The sequence below is a fragment of the Anoplophora glabripennis genome, unplaced genomic scaffold (genome assembly GCF_000390285.2).
Source record: "Anoplophora glabripennis isolate ALB-LARVAE unplaced genomic scaffold, Agla_2.0 scaffold51, whole genome shotgun sequence".
Classification (NCBI taxonomy): Eukaryota; Metazoa; Arthropoda; class Insecta; order Coleoptera; family Cerambycidae; genus Anoplophora; species Anoplophora glabripennis.
In genome coordinates, this window is record NW_019416324.1 from 321,370 (window position 1) to 346,793 (window position 25,424).

General features: G+C 34.4%; 2 protein-coding genes across 2 annotated transcripts; one reads left to right on the forward strand and one right to left on the reverse strand.

Annotated features, from left to right (window-relative positions):
• Positions 1-491: 491 nt before the first annotated feature.
• On the reverse strand, positions 492-5,666 carry LOC108907638 (pyruvate dehydrogenase phosphatase regulatory subunit, mitochondrial). Its single transcript, XM_018711394.2, has 15 exons — positions 5,268-5,666; positions 4,919-5,131; positions 4,702-4,865; positions 4,415-4,651; positions 4,251-4,361; positions 3,682-3,851; positions 3,384-3,621; positions 2,959-3,072; positions 2,746-2,903; positions 2,541-2,689; positions 1,864-2,155; positions 1,620-1,799; positions 972-1,172; positions 810-916; positions 492-754 (listed from the first exon to the last, which is right to left on the reverse strand). The coding sequence occupies exons 1-15, from the start codon at positions 5,474-5,476 to the stop codon at positions 619-621; spliced, it is 2,679 nt and encodes an 892-aa protein (XP_018566910.1). The 5' UTR covers positions 5,477-5,666; the 3' UTR covers positions 492-618.
• A 720-nt stretch (positions 5,667-6,386) lies between these two features.
• On the forward strand, positions 6,387-24,172 carry LOC108907640 (sensory neuron membrane protein 2-like). Its single transcript, XM_018711396.1, has 9 exons — positions 6,387-6,560; positions 6,796-6,953; positions 7,234-7,375; positions 8,982-9,251; positions 11,891-12,105; positions 12,534-12,724; positions 19,867-19,985; positions 22,745-22,870; positions 23,958-24,172. Exons 1-9 carry the CDS (start codon positions 6,423-6,425, stop codon positions 24,111-24,113), a joined length of 1,515 nt encoding a protein of 504 aa, XP_018566912.1. The 5' UTR covers positions 6,387-6,422; the 3' UTR covers positions 24,114-24,172.
• Positions 24,173-25,424: the final 1,252 nt, after the last annotated feature.

Here is a 25,424-nt window from a genome sequence, read left to right on the forward strand (position 1 = left end):
AATTTAACTTTTAGCTTCTAATATTTTGCGTTCCAATAAGCTGGAACATTCCACTCTTAAAGTGTTCCTGTTTGTTTTCTCCTGCCCCCCACACAATACCTTTACATGTTTCTTCTCGGTGTTCCAGTTGTTTAATTTTGGAGTATTTAAAGAGTAGAGTAGAACACTTCAGGAGCAGTTCTCTGACAATTGGAAAGCAGCTATTGTCTGTTTGTATCTCAGAGCACCTACGCCAGTAGCTACAAAATAATGTTTTGTGCCAGACCAGTAGGGTAGTAATGACATTTAAGATTGGATACACTTTGTAGGTTATATTTTACAGAGCGACCTACACAGGTAAATTTAAGTGCATAACTAGTCGTGTGCGATTTGATTTCGCCATATTTGGCATATCAGCGGCGTAGAGTGCAAGGTGGGGATTATTAAGATTGTTTAAACTAACCTTACCTTACGTTAAGGTAAGTAAAAATCGAGTAGCCTCTTGCTATAATATTTATTTACATCTTAAATATACACTTGTAATTCTTACACAAGATTTATTATACTTACTATTTACAATAATAATAAATAAATAGTTAATGAATACAACACAAAATAAATATTCGCAAGAAACCTTAATCAAAGGGTTTTTATGATCTGGTTGACATCGATTTCCTCACTCAACTTTCCCCTGGTCGCTTGGTAGGTGTCGCGTTCTTGATCGGGATGTTTCGTCGGCAAAAAAGGAGAATGGATATTGGCCTTGGCAGGATACCTGGAAATAATTATCCGATCAAAACCAAATTCTGACACAAGAGCACGTAACGTACTTTATTCCGGCAATATCTATTTCAAAATCACCACTCGTGATGTACTCGTTTGTGACTTTTTGCCGTTCCCCCTTCTCGTCGATATTTTCCACAAAACCTAGGCAAACCTTGAAAAACAAAAAGATGAATTATCAAGAGAAAAATAAGCTAAATTAACCCCACCTGTTTCATAAAGGTATACCCGTAACCCGTGGTGGTGGTCATCCCCACGTATTTGCCGTTTCGGTAAATCGGCTCCCCGCCCCACGGCCACAAGTCGGTATCGGCACAATGATCTTCCAGAATTAACTGTAGGTACATCCTTTTGACCCCTTCGTCTCTTTGTTTTAAGAGAGCGTCTCTGCCGATGAAATCCACTTTTTTCTACAAATAAAAAAGACAGTGCAGCTTGTGCTACAGCAAAAGTGGTTCCAATAGCGGGTCCGCCCCCACAGAGCCTAGTCCAAGAACAATACAGGCAGGTCAAAAATTTCTAGTTAAGACTAAGGAAGTAAGAGGTGTAAGACGTGGATGTCTCGTTTTGTCGAAAAAATTTAAACAATTATTTTAAAAAATTTCTAATATTGACTTAGTTTCGGTTTCAATCCGCCTGATGTGATATGACAATAGCGAGTTATGCAGGTAAAAAACAAACGGTTGAGGATTATTTGGCAAAACAAGAATGACCGAATATGTCACCGCTTTTACGGACGATTTTAAAGACGTATACACTTTAAACAAAACAAAAATGTATGTAGAAATAAAACGGGACGGTTCCAACATTCTATAGAAAATATAAAATGAGAAATACCAAAATTAGTATCTACTTACGTCGAACTTAACACGCCACACTCTTCCACACTCCAACGGCGTAGTCGTCGTGTCTAAATCCTGTCCCCAGAAAGCGTAAAATTTCTCCACTCTCAAAGCTCTGGTCGCGTAGTGGCCCGCATGAATCAAACCATACTTCTCCCCAGCTTGAATAATACTAGAATAGACGTGCAGAGCGAACTGAAATTTGGAAGCGCGTTTAGGTGTATTCGTATCGTTAACAAAAAAAGCCGGGGGCGCATACCTCGTTCGGAATATACAGCACGTATCCTAGCTCGCCGGTGTGCGTGAGATTCATCGTTCTTATACCGTTAGCGAGGCCTACGTCGAGCAGCTTGTAGGTGAAGAACGGGAAGTTCTTAGGATTTAAGTCGGTGTCGGTCAGTTCGGAAAGGAGGTTCCGGGTAAACGGCCCCACGATGCACAGCGCCGTGAACATACTGGTTACGTCGGATATCACGACGGTGGGCGGCAAATGCTTCTTCAGCCACACTTTGCACCGGGTTTGTTGGATGGTAGGCGCAATCATCATGTAGCTAAATGAAGGGTAACAGTAATAAACGCGATAATGTGCCCGAATTCACAATAAAATTAAAATATACACACAGGAATGCGACAAAGATACATGAAAAATTTGCACCCTCTGGGTGGATTTGCATTATTTGCTTTATTTAAAAGAGGTATAATGTTAGGGGAAGGCACAAAAATGTTTTTGTCAGCTGCTTAGTTTGTGATAGTAGATTTACGGAAATCATTAATGCATAATATAAAGAAGATAGGCCCTAAAACTGATCCTCGCGGTACTCTATATTTTGTAAGTATTCTAAACGAATGTACTTTATTTAAGTATTATATTTATTCAATCTAGAGTTGGATTTTCTTCCTGCTGGACGAATTAAATTAAATAAATAAAATACTTACTGATTTTCGGCGAGTCTCGCTAAGGAGCAGTCATTCTCGTAACCTCCGTGCTTATTCTGCATTCCAGTGTGAATGATACTCCCGACGGGCACGTCAACGTCGTTTGAGCATATGAACTGCAGAGCGTAAACCACCTCGTTGCTCTTGGACTGAAAACGAAGTTCATTAAAATAAAAACAATTAATTGACATCGAAAAATGCTTGCCCACAAATCAATTTTCGTAAAAGACGAGTAATCGCTGATCCCGACGCTTTCCCTGCAAGCGGCGTATTCCTTAGCGACAAAATCGAACCACGGGGGTTTTCCGAAAGTGTTGGTGTACGCCATCCTGTACGGAGCGGACCAATCTCTTTTGTCCTGTTCTGAAATAAACGTAACTCGATAACTTGCGCTACGATATCTACGATTAAGTGTCACCTTGGATGTAATCCGGATCGAACCAAGTGGGTCGCTCGTATCCCATCACTTGACCGAAAACAGCCCCCGCTTCCCTCAATTTTGGATAAACTGGAGACATCCTCAAGTTTCTACCTAAAAAAATATGCGAGGATCGAGGATATTAAATTGAAAAAGTTTCTATTCTTAATTTTTTACTAACACTTTGGAATTTTTTTAAATAATGTGTTTATTTCGATTCATCGTTTATATCATGACATAGTTTGGGAAAGTTTGTGCATCGCGTCTATTTTGCCTCACATCGAAACAGGTGCAGTGATTGCCGTAGATAATGCCCCTCACCATAGCTGACTAATTTAAAAATTGTCGAAGAAACGAAGAAATCATGGAACGGTTGAACGGGAAAACGTATTGAATATAAGCACATGATGTTAAAACATACTTACTTGTTTGAAATTCATGGAAGGGATAAGTGAGCCCATAGTGCAACCCGGGAACCTCCGTCACCCGATCCCTAAGAAACTTCCTGTTGTTGTGCAACCCCAGGAACCGCGAGACTTCCAACTCGTACATATCGAACAGTGTCTCGCCGTTAACTATCATTTCCGCCGTGGCTTTCCCTACCCCTCCCGCCGCCGCTATTCCGACTGTCTTCATTCCCGCCGCCACTAAATAGTTCCTTATCTAAAACGTTACACGTTAAACCACTGTTTTTTTTTTTAGTTATGCGGAACATATTATTACCTCCGCAGCTTCCCCCACTATCCATTTGCAGTCGGGGCTGAAAGCTTCGGGACCGTTACACAGCCTGTCTAATATGGCCCCTTTTAAACTCGGGACTCTATGCAACAGTTGTTCTAGTAACACGTGGAAATGGTCCCAATCTTCGGGCAGCTGTCTTTCTTTCATGCTAGCTGGGAGAGGCTTATTTAAATTAAAAGAAAATTAGACACTAGAAATATAGAACAAAAGTACCCATATAACGTTGCCTGAAAATATTTATTTGAGGCATTTCTTGGTTTTGCTTTTTTATGTACTTTATCGTGAAATATTTCCAAGTATTTTAATGTATTTTGACGTTTTTGAGGTATTTTGTTATAATTAGCCGTTTTTGATATATTTTAAAGACTTTCTGGACTATTTTAAAGTATTCGACAGAGAATTTGAAGAATTTTTTGCGGTCTAAGACTCACTTGCCATATTTTCTTGTATTTTAAAGACATTTAATAGATTTAAACGTTTTGATGTCATTATTTTGTACTTTTAACAAATTATAAAGATACAATTTTAATTATTAAAGCATTTCTTCCTACCTGGTATTTTTCCGTCTTCGTAAGCAGGTTTGGCAACGGGTTCGAAACCACCAGCTAATAATCTGCCGTTATTTTCTCTGAAGTAAATATATCCGTCCTGATCTCGTACCACTAAAATAAAATTCAATCAATATTACTAGAAAAAAATACGAAATTCATCCAACCTGGTAGCATAGGATCCAGTCCGGGGATGGGTTTGGTGTGCATATAGTGATGCTCGACAGCATGCAACGGTACTTTTACGTTAGGTTCAGACAGCTGTCCGACGCCCCTCGCCCAAAATCCCGCACAGTTAATAAAATATTCGCAATTTATATTTCCTAAATCAGTCTCGATGCTGGAAACAGTTCCATTCGCCTGGTTAATTTTCTTTATAGTGCAATTTTCTACCACTTTCACGCCTAAAATGAAATATTTTATAAGGTTTATTTTATATTTGACATTAACTTACCCATTTTTTTGGCCTCATTAACAACAGTTAGACATATTTCATACGGGTCTCCTACACCATCCCCGGGAATCCAAAGTCCACCGACTATATCGTCAGTATTTATTAAAGAGCACTTTTCTTTACACTGCTGTGGCGTCAAAAGCTCGCAATCTATTTGCCAAAACCTTGAAATAAGGGACAAAAGTAACCAAAGGATTTAAAAAATTTGAATACTTACGCCGACTGGGCTTTCATTCTTCGAAATACGGTCATACGATCATTTGTTCTAGCCAGATTTAAGCTTCCGCATTGCTTCCAGCCAGTTGATAATCCCTTACTATTTAACTCCTTGTATAATTCTATGCTGGACTTCGTTATCTTAACTTGTGCCAAACTTGGTTTAAATACTCCAATCAGCCCAGACGAATGCCACGTTGTACCACCACCAACCCTAAAAATCTTAATATTTATTGCACGTTTATTATATTTTCTAAGTACAAACAAAAAAAACTAGTGAGACGAAGACTCGATTTCAGTTCGAGAAAACGTGCCATATTATAGGCGTAAATATCCAAAAATTTCTGCACCTGTTTTGTTCAACAAGAACCGTTTCGTTGCCCCATCCAAGTTTTCCAAGGTGGTAGGCCACCGAGGCGCCCATTACGCCTCCTCCGCAAACTACAACTTTCGCATCTCTTGGGGGAGCTGAATATGTAGTTGTATTGGAGCCTACATTGCGTACCAAAAATTTACAGGCCGGCCCACCTTTTCGCAAAACATTGTAAGCAGAGATCATTTTGACTACTCAGTTTTCAGTGAATTTAACAGTATTTGGTATTGAAAGGCTTCATTACATGATTGCTTTGAATTTTCAGGAAATTGGAAGTAGCACTTAATTATAAACACATATCGAAATGGCTAACAATCAGCCATCCCTTATTTTGAGGTTATGTTTTTATTTTGACTTTTGACTCCTTGACATTTGAGCTTGGGCTGTCAAACGATAGATAATAAAAATAGATGGACATGAAATATTTATATGGATCTTTAGTTTTGAATATACTCGATGATGGCGCTTTAGACGTGCTTTTAATCGCGCATCATTCATCGGAATTTAAAGGTTCAGTTGGACATACATATTATAATATTCAAACAGATTGTATCATGTTCTCATTAAGAGTATTATTGTTTATATATAGTATACTCAAATATGCGAATGTAGTTCTTTTATTGCCTGGCAATTTAAATTACATTTCTCTTTAATATACTAGAGATAACACGCTATGGTAGGTACGACTGTCTCTTTACACTTTATGAGACAGAGGTACTTATAACTTTTTACAAAAATTACATTACTTAAGTACAAAAATTTAAATAGGTATCTAGTACGAATTAAACATTTTAACAGCTACAATTCTTAATTGGTAATAAAGACATTTACTTGACTTTAATTAAATAAAAAAAATCATTAAATAAATTACTTAATGTTGAGATATGAAAGGTTAATGCGATGGTACTACTATTTATTGAAAAATTGTGATCGCGTTCTAATACATCATTTTATCGCAAGAGCATCTAAAATATAATTATATTACGGACATTACATGTGATATACAGGTAGATTATTTGGTCATCATGGTGTATGATCATTACATTTTTTTATGTCCGTAATTGCATTAAAACATCAGTATGGGAACAAGCTGTTGTTGAAGTGACTTCGGAAGGTGTATTTAAAAGAAAAAATGATTTCTCAATTTAAATTGAAACTCAATTATAAAATATTAATTGGTCTAGCCTTTTCCGGGTTCGTTTTGTTGTGTTCTGGAATCTACATCGGCACGAAAGTATTCCCAGAAATAGTAATCAACAAAATATGGGAGGTAAATGAACATTTTGTTTAAACAATTTTGTAAATACTTAAATAAAAAGTTTTATAGTTAGAAGAGAAAATACTAGAAAATAAAAAATATTACGGGGAACAACTACTCTGCTAGCTATAGGCCTCGACCGGTATTGAATAGTTGTTAAGAACATTGCTAGTAGAGAACTAATTTAGGATCGTTAGAAAAAAATTAAAATCGATTATTTACCTTGCACTTGTTAATTTTGTTACAGGTCAAAGTGCTAAAAGAAAACACAGAACAGTGGGATATATTCATGAAGGTGCCTTTTCCGTTCACTTTTAAGGTATACATTTTTGACATACAAAATCCTGATGCGATCTTACAGGGTGGAAAACCAGTTGTGAAGGAAGCTGGTCCTTACGTCTATAAGTAAGAAATTCTTCTAATTTTTTAAACATCAACCTATCAAATATATACAAGGATGCCATCAGTTACTTACAAATTATAAATTAAATCAATAAATATTTTATTTATACGCCTTATCAGAATTTTCAAAATTTTGTGCAATAGTTTAGATGTGACATATGTTAATCTTTTCTTAATGTCCATTTATAGCTGCATAAAAATTTTTGTACAATAATAAGTCATTTTTAAAACTAGTGTTGAAGAATGTAAAATTGGAATATTATAAGTATGCTGGTATTTTTAGAGTTTATAAATGGAAATCAGAGGTAGAATGGCAATCAAACGACATTTCCTACTATAGGTACATGAGATTTGAATTCGACAAGGAAGCTTCTGGAAAATATGCGGAAGAGGATATGGTTACTATTCTAAACACCCCTTACAACGTGAGTTTTAGTTAGAATGTACCTATTCTCATTTGCAATAAAACAGAATTGAGACGGAAAATATTAAATAAAAAGTTAAACGAAAGAAGAGAATGTTCTCTATGTATTGTTAAATCACAATCTAACTTACATCCTTGAAAATTTTTACTGGTTTTTTATTATGGTTCGATGAACTAATACCATTTTAATAATTATATGTAAATGGTTTACTATTTTATTATGAGAAAACTCATTTGATGTTATGTATTATAAAACACTTTCAAGGATATAAAAAAATACTAATTTCTAATAAGGTTGAGAAGATCCCATCAATATTTGTCTTCAAACTCATTACGAAGCAACATTTTAACGTGTTTTGATCATTTGGTACATAAAAAAAGGTTTAACAGCACAGCTCTAGTATAATTGCCAAGCTAATTCATTCATTCATTCATTAATCATGGAAAACTATTAATCACAGCGTTTCAGTTAAATATACTGAGAAAAAAGTTAATTTAGTGACATATTTATTATATTTTTTTTTTATTAAACTTGATTCACATCTACGAGAATTTTTTCAGCTTCTGAATTGTAGAAGCACTGTAAATTTGAATGAAACGGAAATAATTTTTTTTTACAAAAAACATAAGAGCGTAGTAATTTGTAGAAAATTGAAAGACGAATCCGAAAATATAATGGTTGTTACCGTAAAGCAGTGGCGTACTATTTTATTTATAAAAATATGTCACAGATACCCTGTACCTACGCCACTGGAGCATACGAATTTTAGGAAAAGCCCTCAGATTTTGGACAATCTTTACATAAATACATGTGCCCAATTTCAAATTATTTCAATTACTAGTTTTTAAATTATTTTAAAAAATAAAAATTTTTTTTTTTGAAGTTTAACGAAGCTTCCTAGATAAAAATTTTATAGGAAAGACTCCTCTTAAAATTCACCAAAGAATACTTTTGGTCACCATTTGTGAATCACACAATTTGGATATTCGGGTGTTCGTGTTTGTGATACCTATTTATTTGTTTACAGTTGTTGTCAAAATTAGTCTAAATTATCCTAATACGTAGTTATATACATTATGTAAGCATCATTAATTCACTCATTCGTAATTTTATTTCGATGTAATTACCGCAACAGGTATTTTGTAAAATATCAAACGACTAAAAAACAGGTGGCTCTTTTAAATCATTTTACTGTAACCATGGCTCTCACAAAAAAAATGCTTTATGATTTTAACTGCACGATTTGAAAATTGGTTTCTTGAATGGATATTTTGAAATTACAGTCTTTTTCGAACTGCTTATATCCAAATAAATTCTTAAAATAAGTATTGCAGCATGGAAAAAGACGTTGTCGGTTTGAATGTTGTGTGGAGTCGGTCGTAGGTATATGAGTAAGCATCTGGTCGCCAGCGCCAGTCCGCCGTAGACCCTTCCTGGGACACTGGTGCGTCCGGCGGCGTCCTGCTGGCGCTCTTGATGTAACGCTTAAAAATGGGTCACTTGCGAACATGTGTACCCACAGTATATACAATCATTTGACCAAAACTATTCAATTTTGTATCGTTTTGAAAAAATTTTCTCCAGCCGTGGTATGTTGTTTTTCCAGACTATGCTATTAACCGTCGAGGCAACTCAGTCTAACATGCTGTCGATGCTGGAAAGCGTTACTCCCGGCGTCTTTAGTGAGAACGACGGGCTCTTCATCAAAGTCAAAGTGAAGGACTACCTCTTCGACGGACTGAAGTTGTGCGTGAATGGAGGAAAAGAGGGCGGTTTCGCTGTCGGGATGGCATGTAAACAAATCGCTGCCAAAGTCAACGAAACCAACAACATGAGGATGGTGGACAACACTGTACTTTTCTCGAATTTATATTATGTAAGTATTCTTTATGGTACCGTTTAGTTTTAAATGTAAAAAAATCGTACCTACTGTCCTCTTGTCGTGCTATTTCTTAGTATTGCATGATAAGCACAGTTCTTAAAAAAATTCGACTGAAAGATCTAAAAACTAGAATTTTAGAGCTTCCAAATGATTTGTTTTAATTCCCGATACGACCATTTTTCACCTAAATACAGTCTGCCAAAAATCACGGAAAATTTTCGAAAATTCGTTTGACCCTTTAATTTTTTGCATTAGTTTAGTATACGTATATATTTTTAAATTTATCGGCGTTCGAAATGTGTCTTGAACCAAATCGAAAATAATGTGGAATGTTCTAGAAATCATAATTAAAAGGTACTACAATCATGAGAATATAGTAGTGTGCTTATGCGCATATGGTGACGTCACTTGAGAGAAAGACCAAGGATGACGTGGCATATATTGGCATGAAAATACAACTTTCTCTCGTTTTCCTAATAATCTACAGCTGTTGTGGACTGAACGTCTTCATATAATTTATTTTATTACGCAAATAAATAAAATTATTCTCTTCTGCATATGCTAAAAACTATTTTTTTTTTGTTTTAATGTTTAATGAATAATGAAACTATAATTCAAAAGAAAGGTTTTTAATTATCTACTTCTTTAATTCTGATGACACATTGAACTACTAAATATGTAAATAAATTTATCGTACAAATTTATTTATGCATAGTATTTATTTAATTTGTCTAATCCTATGAGATATGTAGGTAAAATGTAAACTTTATAAAGGACACTAAATTATGCAGACATTAACTATAAATTATGGTAGCCTCGGTATGTATTTTTAATCAATGAACCTAATATCAAAATCGAAGTTCAACAAGTATATGTAGGAATAAGCATGGCTTATGACCTTTACAGAAATATTCTATATTATTACCCGTAACTATATACTAGGTAATCTTCCAACGAATTAAATGATAAAGAATTGTATGCCTTATATTAATAAATTCATACAAATACGTTACGACTTTTCCAATAGCTTGTTATTTTTGACGCATTCACTATTTAAAATTTCTTTGTTCTTAGCATGGTAAATTAATAGCATACAGTTTTAATAATAAACGTCGAAAAGGAAATGATTTGTAAAATAATAATATAAAGATTTTATGTGACACTTTATTATTCAAATTTAATGTTAATGTTAAATATTTATAAAAAATAATCCTGATATCAATCCCATTAATCATTTTCAATGCGTATCTAGACACCTATTTAATCGTTTTTTAAATCTACAACAAAGTAAGCTTTTTTTTCGTCAGTTCCTAATATAATGTATTTAGACGAGTTTGGAAATAAATATGTGTGTTTTAAAAATCAAGGGACAAGTTTTGCGATAAAAATAATACTCAAACTATACGTATTATACTGGGTGTCTTGTATAAAACACCACAAACTATAATTCCGCCGTTTTTATTCAGTTTTAAAAAATAAAAGATTGGCAATAATGTCTCCACAAATGCTACAAACTACATCATTTTCTAAGACCTACCTTAATGGCAGGCGATTGTCAATTGTTTTTTAGATAGAAAGATATATATTTTTGTATTTCATCCGATAAAAAATTTTGAATCCTGAATGAAACAATATGTGGAGACTTGATGTTCCTATGCACGCGAAACCTGATATTTGTTGTAAACTTTTTAATATTAAGGTTAATTTCAACACCCTATATATTACAAACTAGCGGTTTTAAGACATTTCGACATGAAATTATGACGCAGACCTAGAAAACGCCTTTAAATAGAGTAGAATAATTAAAAAAAAATTTTTCGATCCCAAGAATCTGTGGTCAAAAGCTGTAGAAAGCTTTTTAAGACACCTTGTATATTAGGATTATTAGGTAGTTTTAAATCCAGTAGCAGAATTATCTGATATCCGACTTCCGATAAACGTGTTTTTTAAAACTACTGTTGTTTTACGGAGATTGTGATGATTTTAATTGAAACGAATAACCGAGTATTTTTGGGAAGAGTATTTCGAAATTGTTGTGTTTAAATTTATCTCATAATCCCTTTATCCTACTTCAATGAAGGTATAGTAAGTTGTTATCCGATTTTTAATCTCAGGAATAATGTTTGTTTTAAAATAATACCTATTTGATAAAAGCGAGAGATAAATGCTTTTGGTGTAACGTTACAAAACTGGAAAAATGGCATAAAAGCATGAATAGAAATGGCTTCAAATATGAAGGTTTCTAGCGTAAAAATGTTAATAATATGTAAAACTAACGAGAAAATGTGAAAAATATGGAAATATACATTTATATCCGTACAATTTTTAATCTTGCCAATTATTTAACATAAATTAGTCAAGTTGGCCTTGAATTTATTTAATACGTCAGGTGTGAAATCGAATTTGTGCTGTAAGTTAAAAGCCTCGATAAAGAATTCATCAAGAAATTGTAGAACTTGTTCTCATAAGTAACTTTATTATAAATCGATGCCAATTAATGTGACTAATACTGGAATTAAAACAGACTTGTCGAACTAATAGGTTGTCCGCTATATTATTATAAAGAGGCGCCCAATTTTTGGGCGCCTCTCTAATAATTAATAAGACACGTCTTTGTTTTTTCTTACAATTAGAAAAACGTAAGTCATCAAGGAAGATTCACCATCAACTCGGGTAAGGATAACAGAGAAGAAACGGGAGTTCTGAAGCAGTTCAATGGCAAAACCTACATCTCCACTTGGTTAGGCGAAAAGTCTACATGCAACAAAATTCGAGGGGTCACCACTGTTTTCCCTGCCCAAGTGAAAAAATCTATGGTGTTTGAGTCGTTTGCGGAAGACATATGCAGGTATGTTTCAGTGATCAGACGAAGACATATTGGTACAAATAATGATATGATTTACTCTTTCAATTTCACAATTAAAGGTGCTTACAGAAAGTAACGTATTGCCAAGTTCTTGCGTCATTGTTTTTTATAACTTAATCTTCAGATTTGTTGTTTTACTGGGAAGGAATTTTTAAACAATCTATGTGTAATAATTCCAAGAACTTTTGGAGTCGACACTGACGCGTCATAGCGTCAATTTCAGACAATGGGTATTAAAAATTAAGATAAACAAACGATTTAGATCGATTTGGAAAATCTTTATCAGTTCTAGTAATCCAGGTTTTTCCTTCAACTGTAGCAATATTCAAAACGATTATTGCTTAACAAAATTGCTGGATTGTACCCGTCTCCTTTTAGTATGTATTCTACAAACGACTTCGATATTTTAGGGCCATGTCGTTGAGATTCGAAAAAGAAAAGAAGGTGAAAGGTATCTTGGGCTACAGGTTTGTAGCAGCAAACGATTCCTTCAGCGTTGCGAACGAAGACAACTCATGTTATTGCGTCAATAAGAGCAGAACACTAGAAGGAGAGTTTGGTTGTCTTAAAGATGGATTGGGTGATTTAACCACTTGCACAGGTAAGATTTGGTAACTTTTACAGAATAAACAATATTTTCCCTGATATTTGAACAATCTCATATTACGTTGAATCGGAAATTGTTATGGAGCTGTTGCTGAGCAAAATCAAACACTTGAATTAAATTAATTCAGCATCTCTAGAAATCTTTGTACTTTAAAGTGTCCCTATCTGTTGTATTAAGATAGCATCTCCTCACTCTTAAAATACTACGTTCATAATCTCTCGTAGATTAACAGAATGGAATACAAAAGCCCGATTCTTGAGGTTTCTACGAATGGCCAAAGGCTAGCAAATCTTTTACAGGAATCACATTGCTTGTCACTTCAATTCGATTCAAGGTACCCTTCCAACGATAATGGCAAAGTAAACAACGCATCGCGCACAAATCAATGCCAACGACTTGTTAAATTTTTAAGCTAATCGCGATGGATTTTGTTGTGTAATAAATCAAGCAAGAGTTAATATTAATCGCAGATTGACGCGACTGAGCTGGTAGTGTTTTATGGTTGCATAGCGTGACTGATGGCACTGATGGAATATCAGATGTGGCCTTGACCCGAGACGAAATGTCACGAAGTCAGTATGAAGATCCTTTCACCGGAATGAGGTAGTCGATAGGTGCAAATTGTCTTATACATTTAAATAAATCGATGTGCCGAGCTCTCGTAATCCAAGTGTCAAAGATCAAGGAGGAAAATTTATTATTTCGACGCAAATACACGTCAAAACCGGTTCAATAAACTCCACGAGAAACTCTTGGTCTTTCACCATAAAAAATAATATTTCAATAGTACTTAAAATAAAACTGAGCAAGTCGAGATCTGCCATTGATTGTATAGCTGTTTTGATCTTTTTCCAGGATTCTAAAACTGACGTAATTAAAGTTTCACCTTGCATGTAACGTGTTCAAATAAAAACGTGGTCGAAGTTGGCTCTGACACATTGGACGTAGGGCGTGGCTTATAGCGACCAACTTAACCTCATTTCTCAACGAGCTGTATAGCAGCTGTCAGTTTCAATAACGTTAATGACTATATAACTTTATTTTAAAGAATAATCGCGATAACAATAACAAACAATTAAAGGAGCTGCGGAAAGTGTCCCCCTCCTTGTTATCACACTTAAATAAAACCAGGCTTCATCATAAAAAAGGTGATATTATGAAGTTCACCGTAGTTGTTTAAAAACCATTCACAAAATACAGCCCGTCGCGGAAAATCAACTTCATGAAGTTCTTGCTGACAAGTTAAACGGTAGGAGAACAAACGCAAATCTTTTTTTAACACTGTGTGGCAGGTACCGACTGATACTCCCACCATTTGTGATAAAACACTTACAGAAGTTCTTGGCGCATTTTCCATTATTTGTTGGACATTTTCTTTTAATTCTTCAGTCCGCTTTTTAGGTCGGCCGCTTCCTTCTTTTCTTGTTACACTGCCCGGTTGACGAAAAACATTAACACAACGCTGAACTGCACTTTGAAAAATTTTGTACTCAACAACGCCGGGAAATTGATTTTGAAATTCTATGAAACATTCCTCAATAGAATACTTCCATATTCCATCAATCTTGCGTCCATTTCTAAAGTAGGACTCTATGATAAACACTTTTTGTTCTTGAGAAAACACCATTTTAAACGCTTTTTAAAACGAAAATATTCAAATTGATAGCGGCGATATACCGCTTTGACAGATGACGTTTAAGTTCATTTGCTACACGCTACGCCCTACGTCCAAATTTTCAGAACCAACTTGACCACGTTTTTATTTGAAAGCTCGTTACTTAAAATAAAACTGAGCAAGTCGAGATCTGCCATTGATTGTATAGCTGTTTTGATCTTTTTCCAGGATTCTAAAACTGACGTCATTAAAGTTTCACCTTGCATGTATAAAACACTAAAGTATTCTTTTTATTGGTAATAACTGGAACTTTCAAATGTCTGTAATTTATGCATCGAAAAACTGGCTTTGCTCCGCAGTTTTTTGTGAAGCAGATCTATTAACATAAAATCAATCTGTTCCAAGTCAACAACGGAATAAGTGGTTTTTAGGTTGTTTCTTATCGATGACCTAGAAAATAAAATTGTGAATATTTTAAATGACCTTGCACTAAAATTATTTGGAAAACTGTGTTACCGTAATATTTGTCAAATATCTAATGTTACAGTTATCAAATACCACAAAACGTGTAAACTTTTAAAAGTACAAAATTTCCCTTTTAGTATAAAAATTAAGTAATTTTCAAAAAAAAATTATAGTCCAGTCAAGCATTTTGGCTCCCAATTTTACTTTTGAATAAAATTTTTCAATTTTTTAAAAAATCACCTTTTTTCAAAATATTTAAAAAACTAACAAAGTTATAAAAAAATGATAGGATAAGAAATTGTAGTTTTTTTCTTACTGAACAATTTGCTTTTTTTAAATTTTTGTAGGATAAAATTTGACTGAGTTAGAAGCTCAAAACTAAGCTCCAAGACTGTCTTTCCTGAGCCCTTTTAGCTTACAAATCTAAAATACGAAGAGCTCAAAAAAAAACTGCATATCACAGAACTTAAAGTGCTTTATATTCCCTACAAAATGGTTTTTTGAGTAAATTTATAACTTTAAAATTACAAAAGTTATGGTAAAAAAATTAATCGCATTTTTTCGGCAAAATAAGGGATTTTTGTATGGCTGAAAAGTTGCATCATAGATCATTTGAAAACCAATAAAAAGTTTATAATTCAACATAAACATAGGTACCATTAAAACATCTCAAGCTTTCAATAATATTTTTTTGTTTATTTTATTATAAGGGATGTTTTTTAAGGGTTGCAACTTTGTAATGAGTCGTAAGCTTTCTAATGAATAACAAAAGAAATGCAATACATTGTGAATGCACCAAAATAATATTTTAAACTGTTAAAAACTTTTTTTTTCTATTTTTTTGGCCATGGAAGGCTAGTTTTTAAGGATTTTTAAGGGTTGAAAAGTAATTAAATTTCATAAATTATATTAAAAAACATGAAAGGAACTTTACCCAACATATTTGAACATGAACTGAAGCTTTAAAATACGTAAATCTGCGATATTCCCATTTTTTTCGTACAAGGGTAGTTTTCGCCTCCAAATAAAAAAAAGCACACATCTAGACAATATAACTTTTGAAGTGGGGGGTCAGATGAGCTTGTATGCAAATTTTCAGGAAAATCCATGCTATCCGAAAAAATGTGGAGCCTTTACCTTATTTTCGCCTTCAGTGACTCGACTATTAAAGACTAGTGTAAAACGTCATACTATATCCCCCGTATTTTATTTAAACTTTGTCAGTAGTGATCGGAAAATAGAATAATCAGAACCATTATCGGTCGATAGCCGCACGGTTTAAGGCGTCAGTACTTATATCGATGTGTCGATTTGCCCGGGTGTCGAATCCCGCGGCCGGTAGACCGTAGATTAGCTATGCTTGTACAGAGGATTGACACCCTCTGTGCAAGTATGGTAGGGTGGAAGAATGTTGGCTTGGGTCAATGTGAGAGATTGACACCGGTTGGCATTTGACCACCCCCCTAATTAATGAGGTTTTCCAGGTTTCCCTCATTCCTGCACTGAATGGTGGTTAGGGCCTACCAACATAAGTCGTTCCTGGGCGCAAATGCGGCCTGCGTAATAATAATATGCCGCCTCCTCTCCCGCACAAGTCTCCGACTTCTGGGCTAATTCTCGTAGTTAGAATGAGGAGTAGAGATATTATTATTATTATTATTATTATTATTTTACGTGAAAATGTCATTCGATTGTAATTTCCTTGTTTTTGAAGATACCGGAAATGTAACGTACGATGTAAACTACACCACACTTCCGGGTGGTGGACCTGTGCATCTACTAATTTTTTAATTTCATTTTATGATAATGAGGCAATTATGTAATTTCGCAAATTTCTCCACGCTTAGATGAAAGCCGTATTCAAGCACAACTTAAAAAAATTATTTGAAGCATAATAAACTTATTTAACCATGTTTTCTTTAGCACAGAATCTTAGGCCTAACCTATAAAATATTATCTCACTTTTGATGTTTCGTAATAACAGGAAAACACTTAAAATTATTTAAACAATTCATTCAAACTTGAGTGCTGCCCACGCGTACCACCTTCCTCTTCAATAAACTGAAATTAACAGCAAACAAACTACTCACTACTATTTTCTTTAACCGCGGCCTTTCTCTTAAACTATCCGTACACATAATTTTATAAAACTGGTACATAAAATGTATTTAATTAGTGTTTTATTACATGTTTCTACCCACGCATGTTTCTGGTTCACTGACAGTCTTGCCTGATGAAAAAATTTTTAACTGACTTTCGAATTAATCCGTTTGTAATATAATTTTTAATGTAGGTGTATTCCTGTTTATTTTGCCTGTTTCATCTAGTTTTTGTTAGGTACAAGCTATCATTTGATCGTGAAAAAATAAATGAGCGTTCATATTCACAAAAAAATAATATATCCATGATTAATTATAATAGCTACAACCAATGATAAATTAAATGGTCATGTCAATAGTTGAAGGCAAACTACGTCGACTTAGCATGTTTCTCACAATTATACCTGATATTTACTTGGATTTTACTTGAGGTGTTCTAATTGAGAAGCAAACAGGCTTCTAGTTTTTAAAACTGTTTTTCATAAAGGCATAATATTGTAAAGGTTGTGCTGTCTCATAGCTATTTATTATTATCGGGCGGTTTATCTATTTATAAGTTGCTATTCATAGTCGTTGAATGAGCCAACAGGTTTCTGCATTCTTGGAACTAAATTTTTTATCATTTTTCCTTTACATTTTTGTATATGTACGTATCCAAACTTTGCGAGTGCCTTCTTTATAACGAGTCCCACAAATTTTTCCTCTTCGAAAATTTTCGGCGAATCTTCTTTTTTATCGGAATGGTCAGTTTTTATGACAAACCAATTAAAAAAGTATTTGTCAGACAAAAATCATGCCGCGTTCCCATTTGTCCACCATCCCTAAAATGTCAAAATGGCGTCATTATTTATCTTTATACAGTGTAGGAAAGTACCGATGGTCTATCAGAAGTTACGTGAGAGCGATAAAGTAAGCCATAGAAATCCATGTGATAGACAAGGATGGCTATAACGAAGGCGTCTAATAGTCAACGCCCATTTTGCCCTTCCACAAATAAGAAGTGGATCGAATAAATTTATGGATAGCTTTGCTTTGTATCTTTTTTTAATTTATTAACTTCGTAAGAAAGTGTTTACCTGCAATCAAAAAAAAAATACCAGGACAGCAACTCTTTCTGCTTTGCTTTTTGTGAGACTTAAATCAGCATTCGCGTGCTCTACATCCTCAGCAATAAATCAAGATCTCTTATAGCCGCGAGCCAAACGGTCCGAATTCGGGACAGGTCTGGGTCTCGGGTCAACGCCGGATCTTCGTATAAAGCAGAAGATCTCCGCCTTGCAACATCAGTCACGATGCCACCTACGATCGCCTTGCTCTTGCTGTCCTTCGCGTCGGTCTCCGCGAAAGTCTACGACCGCTGTGAGTTGGCGCGAGAACTAAAGTACCTCCACGAGTTCCCCGTCCACGAGGTGGCCACGTGGGTGTGCATAGTGGCCCACGAGTCCATCTACGACACCGCTGCCATGAACCCCGGCAGCGGCGATCACGGACTCTTCCAGATATCGCAGCTGTACTGGTGCTCGCCACCAGGCGACGGTTTCGGATGCAACGCTCCGTGCGCCGCCTTCAGAGATGATAACATCGCAGACGACGTGAAGTGTGTGAGGAGAATCTTTAAGGAACACAAGAGGATATCTGGTGATGGCTTCAACGCTTGGGCTGTGTACCCTTTGTACTGCAAGGGAGACAACGGTAGATACACCAGGGGTTGCTTCGACAACGAGATTGATAACAGCGTTAGTTTTGGAGAGCAGGAAGTACCCGTGAGTACGTCTTCCTCTACGGCAACACCTGATGATGAGGATGACGACGAAGGTTACGAATTTCCGCCGCTACCAAGTCCTCCGAAGAAGACTGTGGACAATGCAATCGGTAGCAAAGAGGATGTTTACGAGTTCCCACCACTTCCCACAACTCAGAGGGTGCTCAGTTACGGCTTCCAAGCAGAAAGGATGTTGAAACTATTCCCTAATTTTGTGGATACAGCGTTTATTGTAAACACAGAGCCCAATTTTTTCACAGTAAGTGCTGCTGCGCCTCTTACAGAACTGTTCCTTGCCTCATCGTCCTATCCCAGCATTTCGAAGTTAACCCCAAGGCCGCCAACTCTGGCGCCGTTCAGAACCTCAGTAGGAACAAAATCAACCGCAACATATTTCACGAAGAAACCAGTTACCACCAAATCTACTACCTCTGCAGTGTTTATAAAACCAAAACAAATTACGTTCAGACCATTTTTCGGAAGACAAAACGAAACCGTAACTTTAATGCCTGTCATTGGTCCTCCAAGGCCTCCAGGTGGTTCGCGACCTTCAGGTGGTCCAAGACCTCCATTACTTCCTAGACCAAGCATCAGACCTCCCAATGTAAGGAGTACTTCTAGCAGACCACACAACCACAGGCTGTCCAGACCAACTTTGCGACCTTTCTCCAAACTGACGACAAATTCAAATAAAAATACTGTCTTCGCTAGCACTACACCGCTTCATTCCATCTCAACAACAATTAGACAGAGTATATCCCCTAGTGCTTCGGATATTTCCACGTCTGATACCAAGGCAGTATACACGTTTTCCAACCTGGCACAGAAATCTACCCCAGCAAAGCAAAGTACTGTGACTTTTCCTTCTACGACCACGGTACCAGTTTCTACTTCTACTATAAATGTATTTACAACTCTTTCAAAAAGTAGTGAGACTAAACCTGCAGAAGAACTGTTACCAGGCATGAAAACAAGCTCGACACCAAAACCACCAAATTCTGGTAGCAACGGTAACAGCTTGAAAAGGGAAGAAAGGCGGTATGACAACGAATTTCCCGGTTACACTTTCTCGAGGATCGGCAACGGTTTTAGGCTAGTCCAAAAGTTATAATTGTTTCGAACCCAATTAAGTAAAGACTGATAGTTATAAGGTAGTGGTAATTTATTTATTGTCGTTTGTAACTTTAATTTTAAGGTGCACCCGTATTAGTGTCTTTTCCTCATCTACTTCACGCTGATCCGGAATATATTTCGAGCGTGGTGGGACTGCAGCCCAACGCTTCGAAACACGAAACTTTCCTCACTCTGGAACCGGTGAGTTATAATCCATTAGCCTTTAAAAAATGCCCTACGTTTTTACGCCAGGATAATCAGCTAAAAGTAAATAAGCGAGATCATAAGAACCGTGTCATGTGAAAAAGAAAAATTGACAATAATAAACAGGTTGTCCAATACACAGAGAGCAAATAATTTTTTTTTGTCGGTCTTATAATTTTTTAATAAAACCAGATTTTCTGTAAAAATGAATGTGAATTAATTAATTTTAGCGGATTTTGTAGGATATTATAACTGAGTTATGTAATATAATAAAGAATATTAATAACTGTTGAATAATAATGAAATAATAAAACCAGTCAATTTATGATGCAAATAGTTCAGTCTGTATAACCAATTTTCATTGTACAGGAAATCCCAAGAGTAAATGACACAATTTTAATCGTGCATTTAACTCCTCAAAAGCATCAACTTTTGTCTGACAATGTTTTTTGAGAACTTTTGAGATAATTTCAAATTTTCGTTCCCCGCCGTCAAAATATTCTGTGAAAAAAAAGTTCATATAAACGTGTTGAAATTTAATTTTTTTATTATTTTTTATTAATTATGTATTTCAAAAAGTTTTAAAGATATTGACTCGAAATTTGAAAAACGCTTTATTGGAGGGATAAATGTACATTTTTTGGGGTGATCCGAATATTTCTACTTCCACCAGTGGCGTTCGTGCGAGAATGCCACAACCTTTCTTAATAAAAAAATGGTGCACCACTGACTTTTTCCCGTTTTGATATTTTTTTAGAAATCCGTCATCAGTTCTGAATGAAATTGGTCTCTCCAATTTTTTTTCGTAGGATGCACCGTTTTTGAAGAAAAAAATGAAACATATTGTATTGTGGGTTTTGTTAATCTTTTATTTATAGGTGCAAGTAGAAATATTCGGATCACCCCAAAAAATGCACATTTATCCCTCCAAAGCGTTTTTCAAATTTCCAGTCAATATCTTTAAAACTCTTTGAAATAATTAATAAAAATAAATAGAAAATTAAAATTTAAACGAAGCATATTTCCACCTAGGTTTATACGACCTTTCTCTCACAAAATAACTTCGGCAACCACCCCATTAAAATATTTCGCACTTATTTACAAACACCCTGTATATATATTTGAAAATTTGAAATTATTACTTTCTGCGTGAAAAATATATTGAGAAATAATTATTTTGAATATTGCATAAATTAAAGTAAATCGGGAGAAAGAGAGTTATTACGAAGAAAAAAATTATTTTGCATTGTTTATTGGATTATTGTATTATAAACAGGTAAAAGAATTTAATTTGTCGTGTTTGTACTATCAAATTCATTTCAAACTGTTGAAAACTATTTTTTTTAATATTTTGTTTTTAGGGGTAGTTTTTTAAGGGTTGAAATATTGTAATAAATTATTTATAATACCATATACTATTAAAAAGATTTCTATCTATATTATATGCGCTATAAAAATATTTTAAGGTAAAAGAAACTATTAATTTTATATTTTTATCATTAAGGGTGATTTCTAAGGGTTGAAACATTATAAAAGTAACGTAAATTATAACCTACAATATAAAACAATATTTCTTCTATATATTAAGATATGATTTTAGTCTACTTAACACCTACTTTTATATTTATTCAGTTTTTTAGGATAAGGGGTGGTTTTCATCCCCTAAAAATGAGAAGCGCATATCAAACAACTTTTCATCTACAGGATGAAATAAGATTAATTCCAAATTTTCATAAAAATCGGATCTATCCGATAGTATTCGGAGTTATTCGTTCCCTGGACTATACTATAAGCATTCTGAAAGCAGTAAATTTGTCATATTTCGAACGTCAGAATAAAAAACTCAGATTAAATATAGTTTGTTGGAATTAATATATATATTTAAATTTGTATAAATCTGATTTGATAAGGTCAACGCAATAAATTTTTTGTACGACCTACAACATTTGCAGTAGTGTACGGCGCGGACATTATTAGGTATTGCTTTACCATTAATTTAAAACAGGTACAGATAAGTAGTGTAGTAGCAATAAAAACTGTCAATTGTTATAAAATTATCTATAAAATAACATCACGCAGCTAGTAGTTATCGATAATTAGATATGTATCTGTCACAACATCGTCATTTGCTCATTAATTTTTCAAAAAAAAAAAATATCAGTTAGATTATGAAAATGTCCTCAATCGAACTCAGGATAATAAATTACAGACTGTCCTATTTTATGCATCTCCAGTAAAATATAATTGAACACAATTTGGATTTCAATTTTCAGTAAATTGTTTATGACAATTGATTCTAATTTGTCCTGAAAGACTATGACGATACTTGCATAGAAATGTGCAAAACAATTAATTTGCTACAAGTTTTAAAATATTTAAACTGGACTATTTACTGGAAATTTGCTTGCTATTTTTGGGCCTCCCTATATATTTAATAAATATTTATACTGAACAGGCGATCATTGTTTACTGATTTAAGAACAATTTGCATATTCCTTGTTAGGAACCCACTCGCATAACATACTACAAGCTATTGCTTCTCGAAATAAAACAGTAAACTTTTTTATGTCATGTACATGTTATTGTCATGATTTGTTGACTGTTTTCCAATCGCATTTCCATGAATTATGATCTTGATCTTATGATCATTCCAAGAAATGTATGGGATTGTTTCAATTTGAAACATGAAAAATTTGGAAGTTGATCTTCATATTATTTTAATATTATGTTCAATATTTCGTTATGCTTTTCTGTAGATAAGCGGATTTCCTTTGGAACTGGCTCAAAGGGTTCAGTTCAACATGTTCATCAGGCCATTCGAAGCCATCAGCAGCTTGGAGAATGTAACAAAAGCTCTGATTCCTCTGCTCTGGGTTGAAGAGGTTTGTACATATTTTATTTCACACAATCACATTCAATTTTAAAGAAGCTTGTAGGATCACAGTTACAATAAATTTTGCGGAAAACTGGTTTTGGAAACAAGGCCTTTGTCCTTAGATAAATTTCCTCTATTTTAAAAGAAGAAAAGAAGGAATTTTAAGTGCAAGAAAAATCGCCTAATAGTTTTCTCAGTATACAGGGTCGGTAAGTCCCCATGGGCGAAATGGGCGGTGACTATTAGACGCCTTCATTATAGCCATCTTTCTCTATCGCACGGATTTATATGACTTTCTTTATCGCTCTCACGTAACGGCTGATGAACCATGGGGACTTTCCGAACCTGTGCATATGAATAAGAAATATGTCCTAATGTGTTATATCTTTCACAGCACGTAGTTATATGTCTGAGTAAAGCGATTTAATCTAATGACACAGTTTTGTTATGCATAAATCAATTATTTAACGAATCGATTAGTTCAAATGCGACGTTCTTCATTCCTCTATTATTATCGGTAAATGTCACATAAAATCGACTTCGAATGAAGTCTGCTTTTATAAATAATTTCTCTTAGTTCCCAAATTACTTTTGTTCCCTACATATTGGACTGAATATTTTGTTGAATTTGTGTCGTAAATAAAAAAAATATCAATTTATCTACATACTTCCTTTATCAACATCAATTTTTCAGATTTAAGTTATTTATAAATTATTTTTATATATCACGCGAATATTGTTATACTGACACTTAAGCGGATAGATACAATTTAAGAATTGACATACAGGGTGTTAATAAAATGACCGATATTCTTCTTAGAAATACCAATTGAAATTAATTAAATAATAATAATTAATAATTACATAAATTGAACACCCTGTATAGGAAATCCATTACAAAAAAACAGTAATAAATTCTACTGGACATTCTCATAAAAATCATGCACTTTTTTACAATTTAGACATTTTTATAGTTCTGTCTTTTAGTTGACATTTTTGTTTCCATAATAAGTTTTCCTGCATTTCCAGTCAAATTTAAAGAAATCGCCCAAACCTATGAGATCGCCCTCATTCAGTGTAATTGTTTTTTGCAGTCAACTGTCCTGGGGGACAAATACGTCGACAAACTGAAGAACGAACTGTTCAAAAATTTGATGATACTCGACGTCATCAAATGGGGGTTTATAGGAATCGGAGTAGCATTAGTAATGTCAGCTTTCTTCTTGTTTATTTATGTGAAATCGCCTTGATTTGAAATCGTGCAGCACCCTTTCTTGAATTGATGTAACAAATATATCGTTATTATCATTTTGCTGCGTGATGATTGTGTAGTCACACACCTACTTGTAGAAATCTTGTTGAATGTATGTAGCTAGTTAGAAGCAGATTGAATTTAGTGCATAGATCATAAATGTTGAATTTATTGCAACTTAAAAGGATGTGATATAAATGTATCCAGTGATGAGGGCATAAATAACAATGGATTTTTAAAATTTTAATAGGAGGAAATTTAAAAAATAAAATCAGTACAATGCGATTGGTATATCTTGAGAAATGCGTTTTAATGATAACGACTGAAGGTGATCTCTGCAGTGGTTGTTATATTTGTAAATTAATACAAATTTTTGAAGAAAAGTGTTGACCACTTCTTCAACTCGATCCGCTTTTCGTATATCAAAAAACTATAAAAAACGCAGAAAATGCCAAAGAAAACAATGTGCTACTAAAAGTTCTTTCCAGTGGTATCTAAATATAAAAAAAATTACCTGACGTGTGTGAATGTGTAATAATTTTGTTTGGCAACTGCTGAAAATAAAATACCGCTTCAGAATTCAATTATTTTCAAGAAAAACGCATGGCGTAACATACAGATTGTAAGAAGTTTGACTGACTTCAGTATGAGTAATCATAAATGAACAAAAAAGTTGTATATTACATGGGCGTAAGATTAACAGTTTTCAAAATACAGCGAGTATTAATATTGGGGAGTTTCATCACAACGTGGCAACAGCGCTTAATATATTGCTACACAGCCGATGCACCACGTGTGCACGTGGCAGACTTGTCCTATGGAAAAAATGTAAACAACTCTTATTGAGAAATATTTAGTAAATTTAAAGACAATTGTTTTCTAGTTTTTAAATAAATAAAAACAAATGTATCGATTTGGTAGTACGAAGATAGTGTTTTAGCTTCAATTTTAGCAATAATTTTTAAATGCACAACTACAACATATGCTCAAAATGTCCACCACCATTTTCGGGATTTCTCCTTATTTGATAAAAAAAAAAACAAACATAAAACACACCACGGAAATGAGACAACCCCCAAATCCGAAAGCCACAATCCATGCAGCAACAATTCGTTCTCGCAAGTCTTCGTCTGTCGAATTCCAGATACCAACTGAATTCCGTATTGTTGGATACCTTAATACCGCGTGTTAACCGCCGCGGCGTTGCCACATTGCTCGATATGAATTTTATCGAATTTTAAATTTATTACAACGCTAATTATTTTTTGGGATTAAGCATAAATAAGTTAAAAAAAGTGATGAACATGGT

Coding starts and splice junctions, on each gene's coding strand:
- LOC108907640 (XM_018711396.1), top strand. CDS start 6,423: ATGATTTCTCAATTTAAATTGAAACTCAATTATAAAATATTAATTGGT. Junction 7,376..8,981: donor TTCTAAACACCCCTTACAAC/GTGAGTTTTAGT, acceptor TTGTTTTTCCAG/ACTATGCTATTAACCGTCGA. Junction 22,871..23,957: donor CTCTGCTCTGGGTTGAAGAG/GTTTGTACATAT, acceptor TGTTTTTTGCAG/TCAACTGTCCTGGGGGACAA.
- LOC108907638 (XM_018711394.2), bottom strand. CDS start 5,476: ATGATCTCTGCTTACAATGTTTTGCGAAAAGGTGGGCCGGCCTGTAAA. Junction 3,073..3,383: donor CTTCCATGAATTTCAAACAA/GTAAGTATGTTT, acceptor ATATTTTTTTAG/GTAGAAACTTGAGGATGTCT. Junction 2,904..2,958: donor CGATCCGGATTACATCCAAG/GTGACACTTAAT, acceptor CGTTTATTTCAG/AACAGGACAAAAGAGATTGG.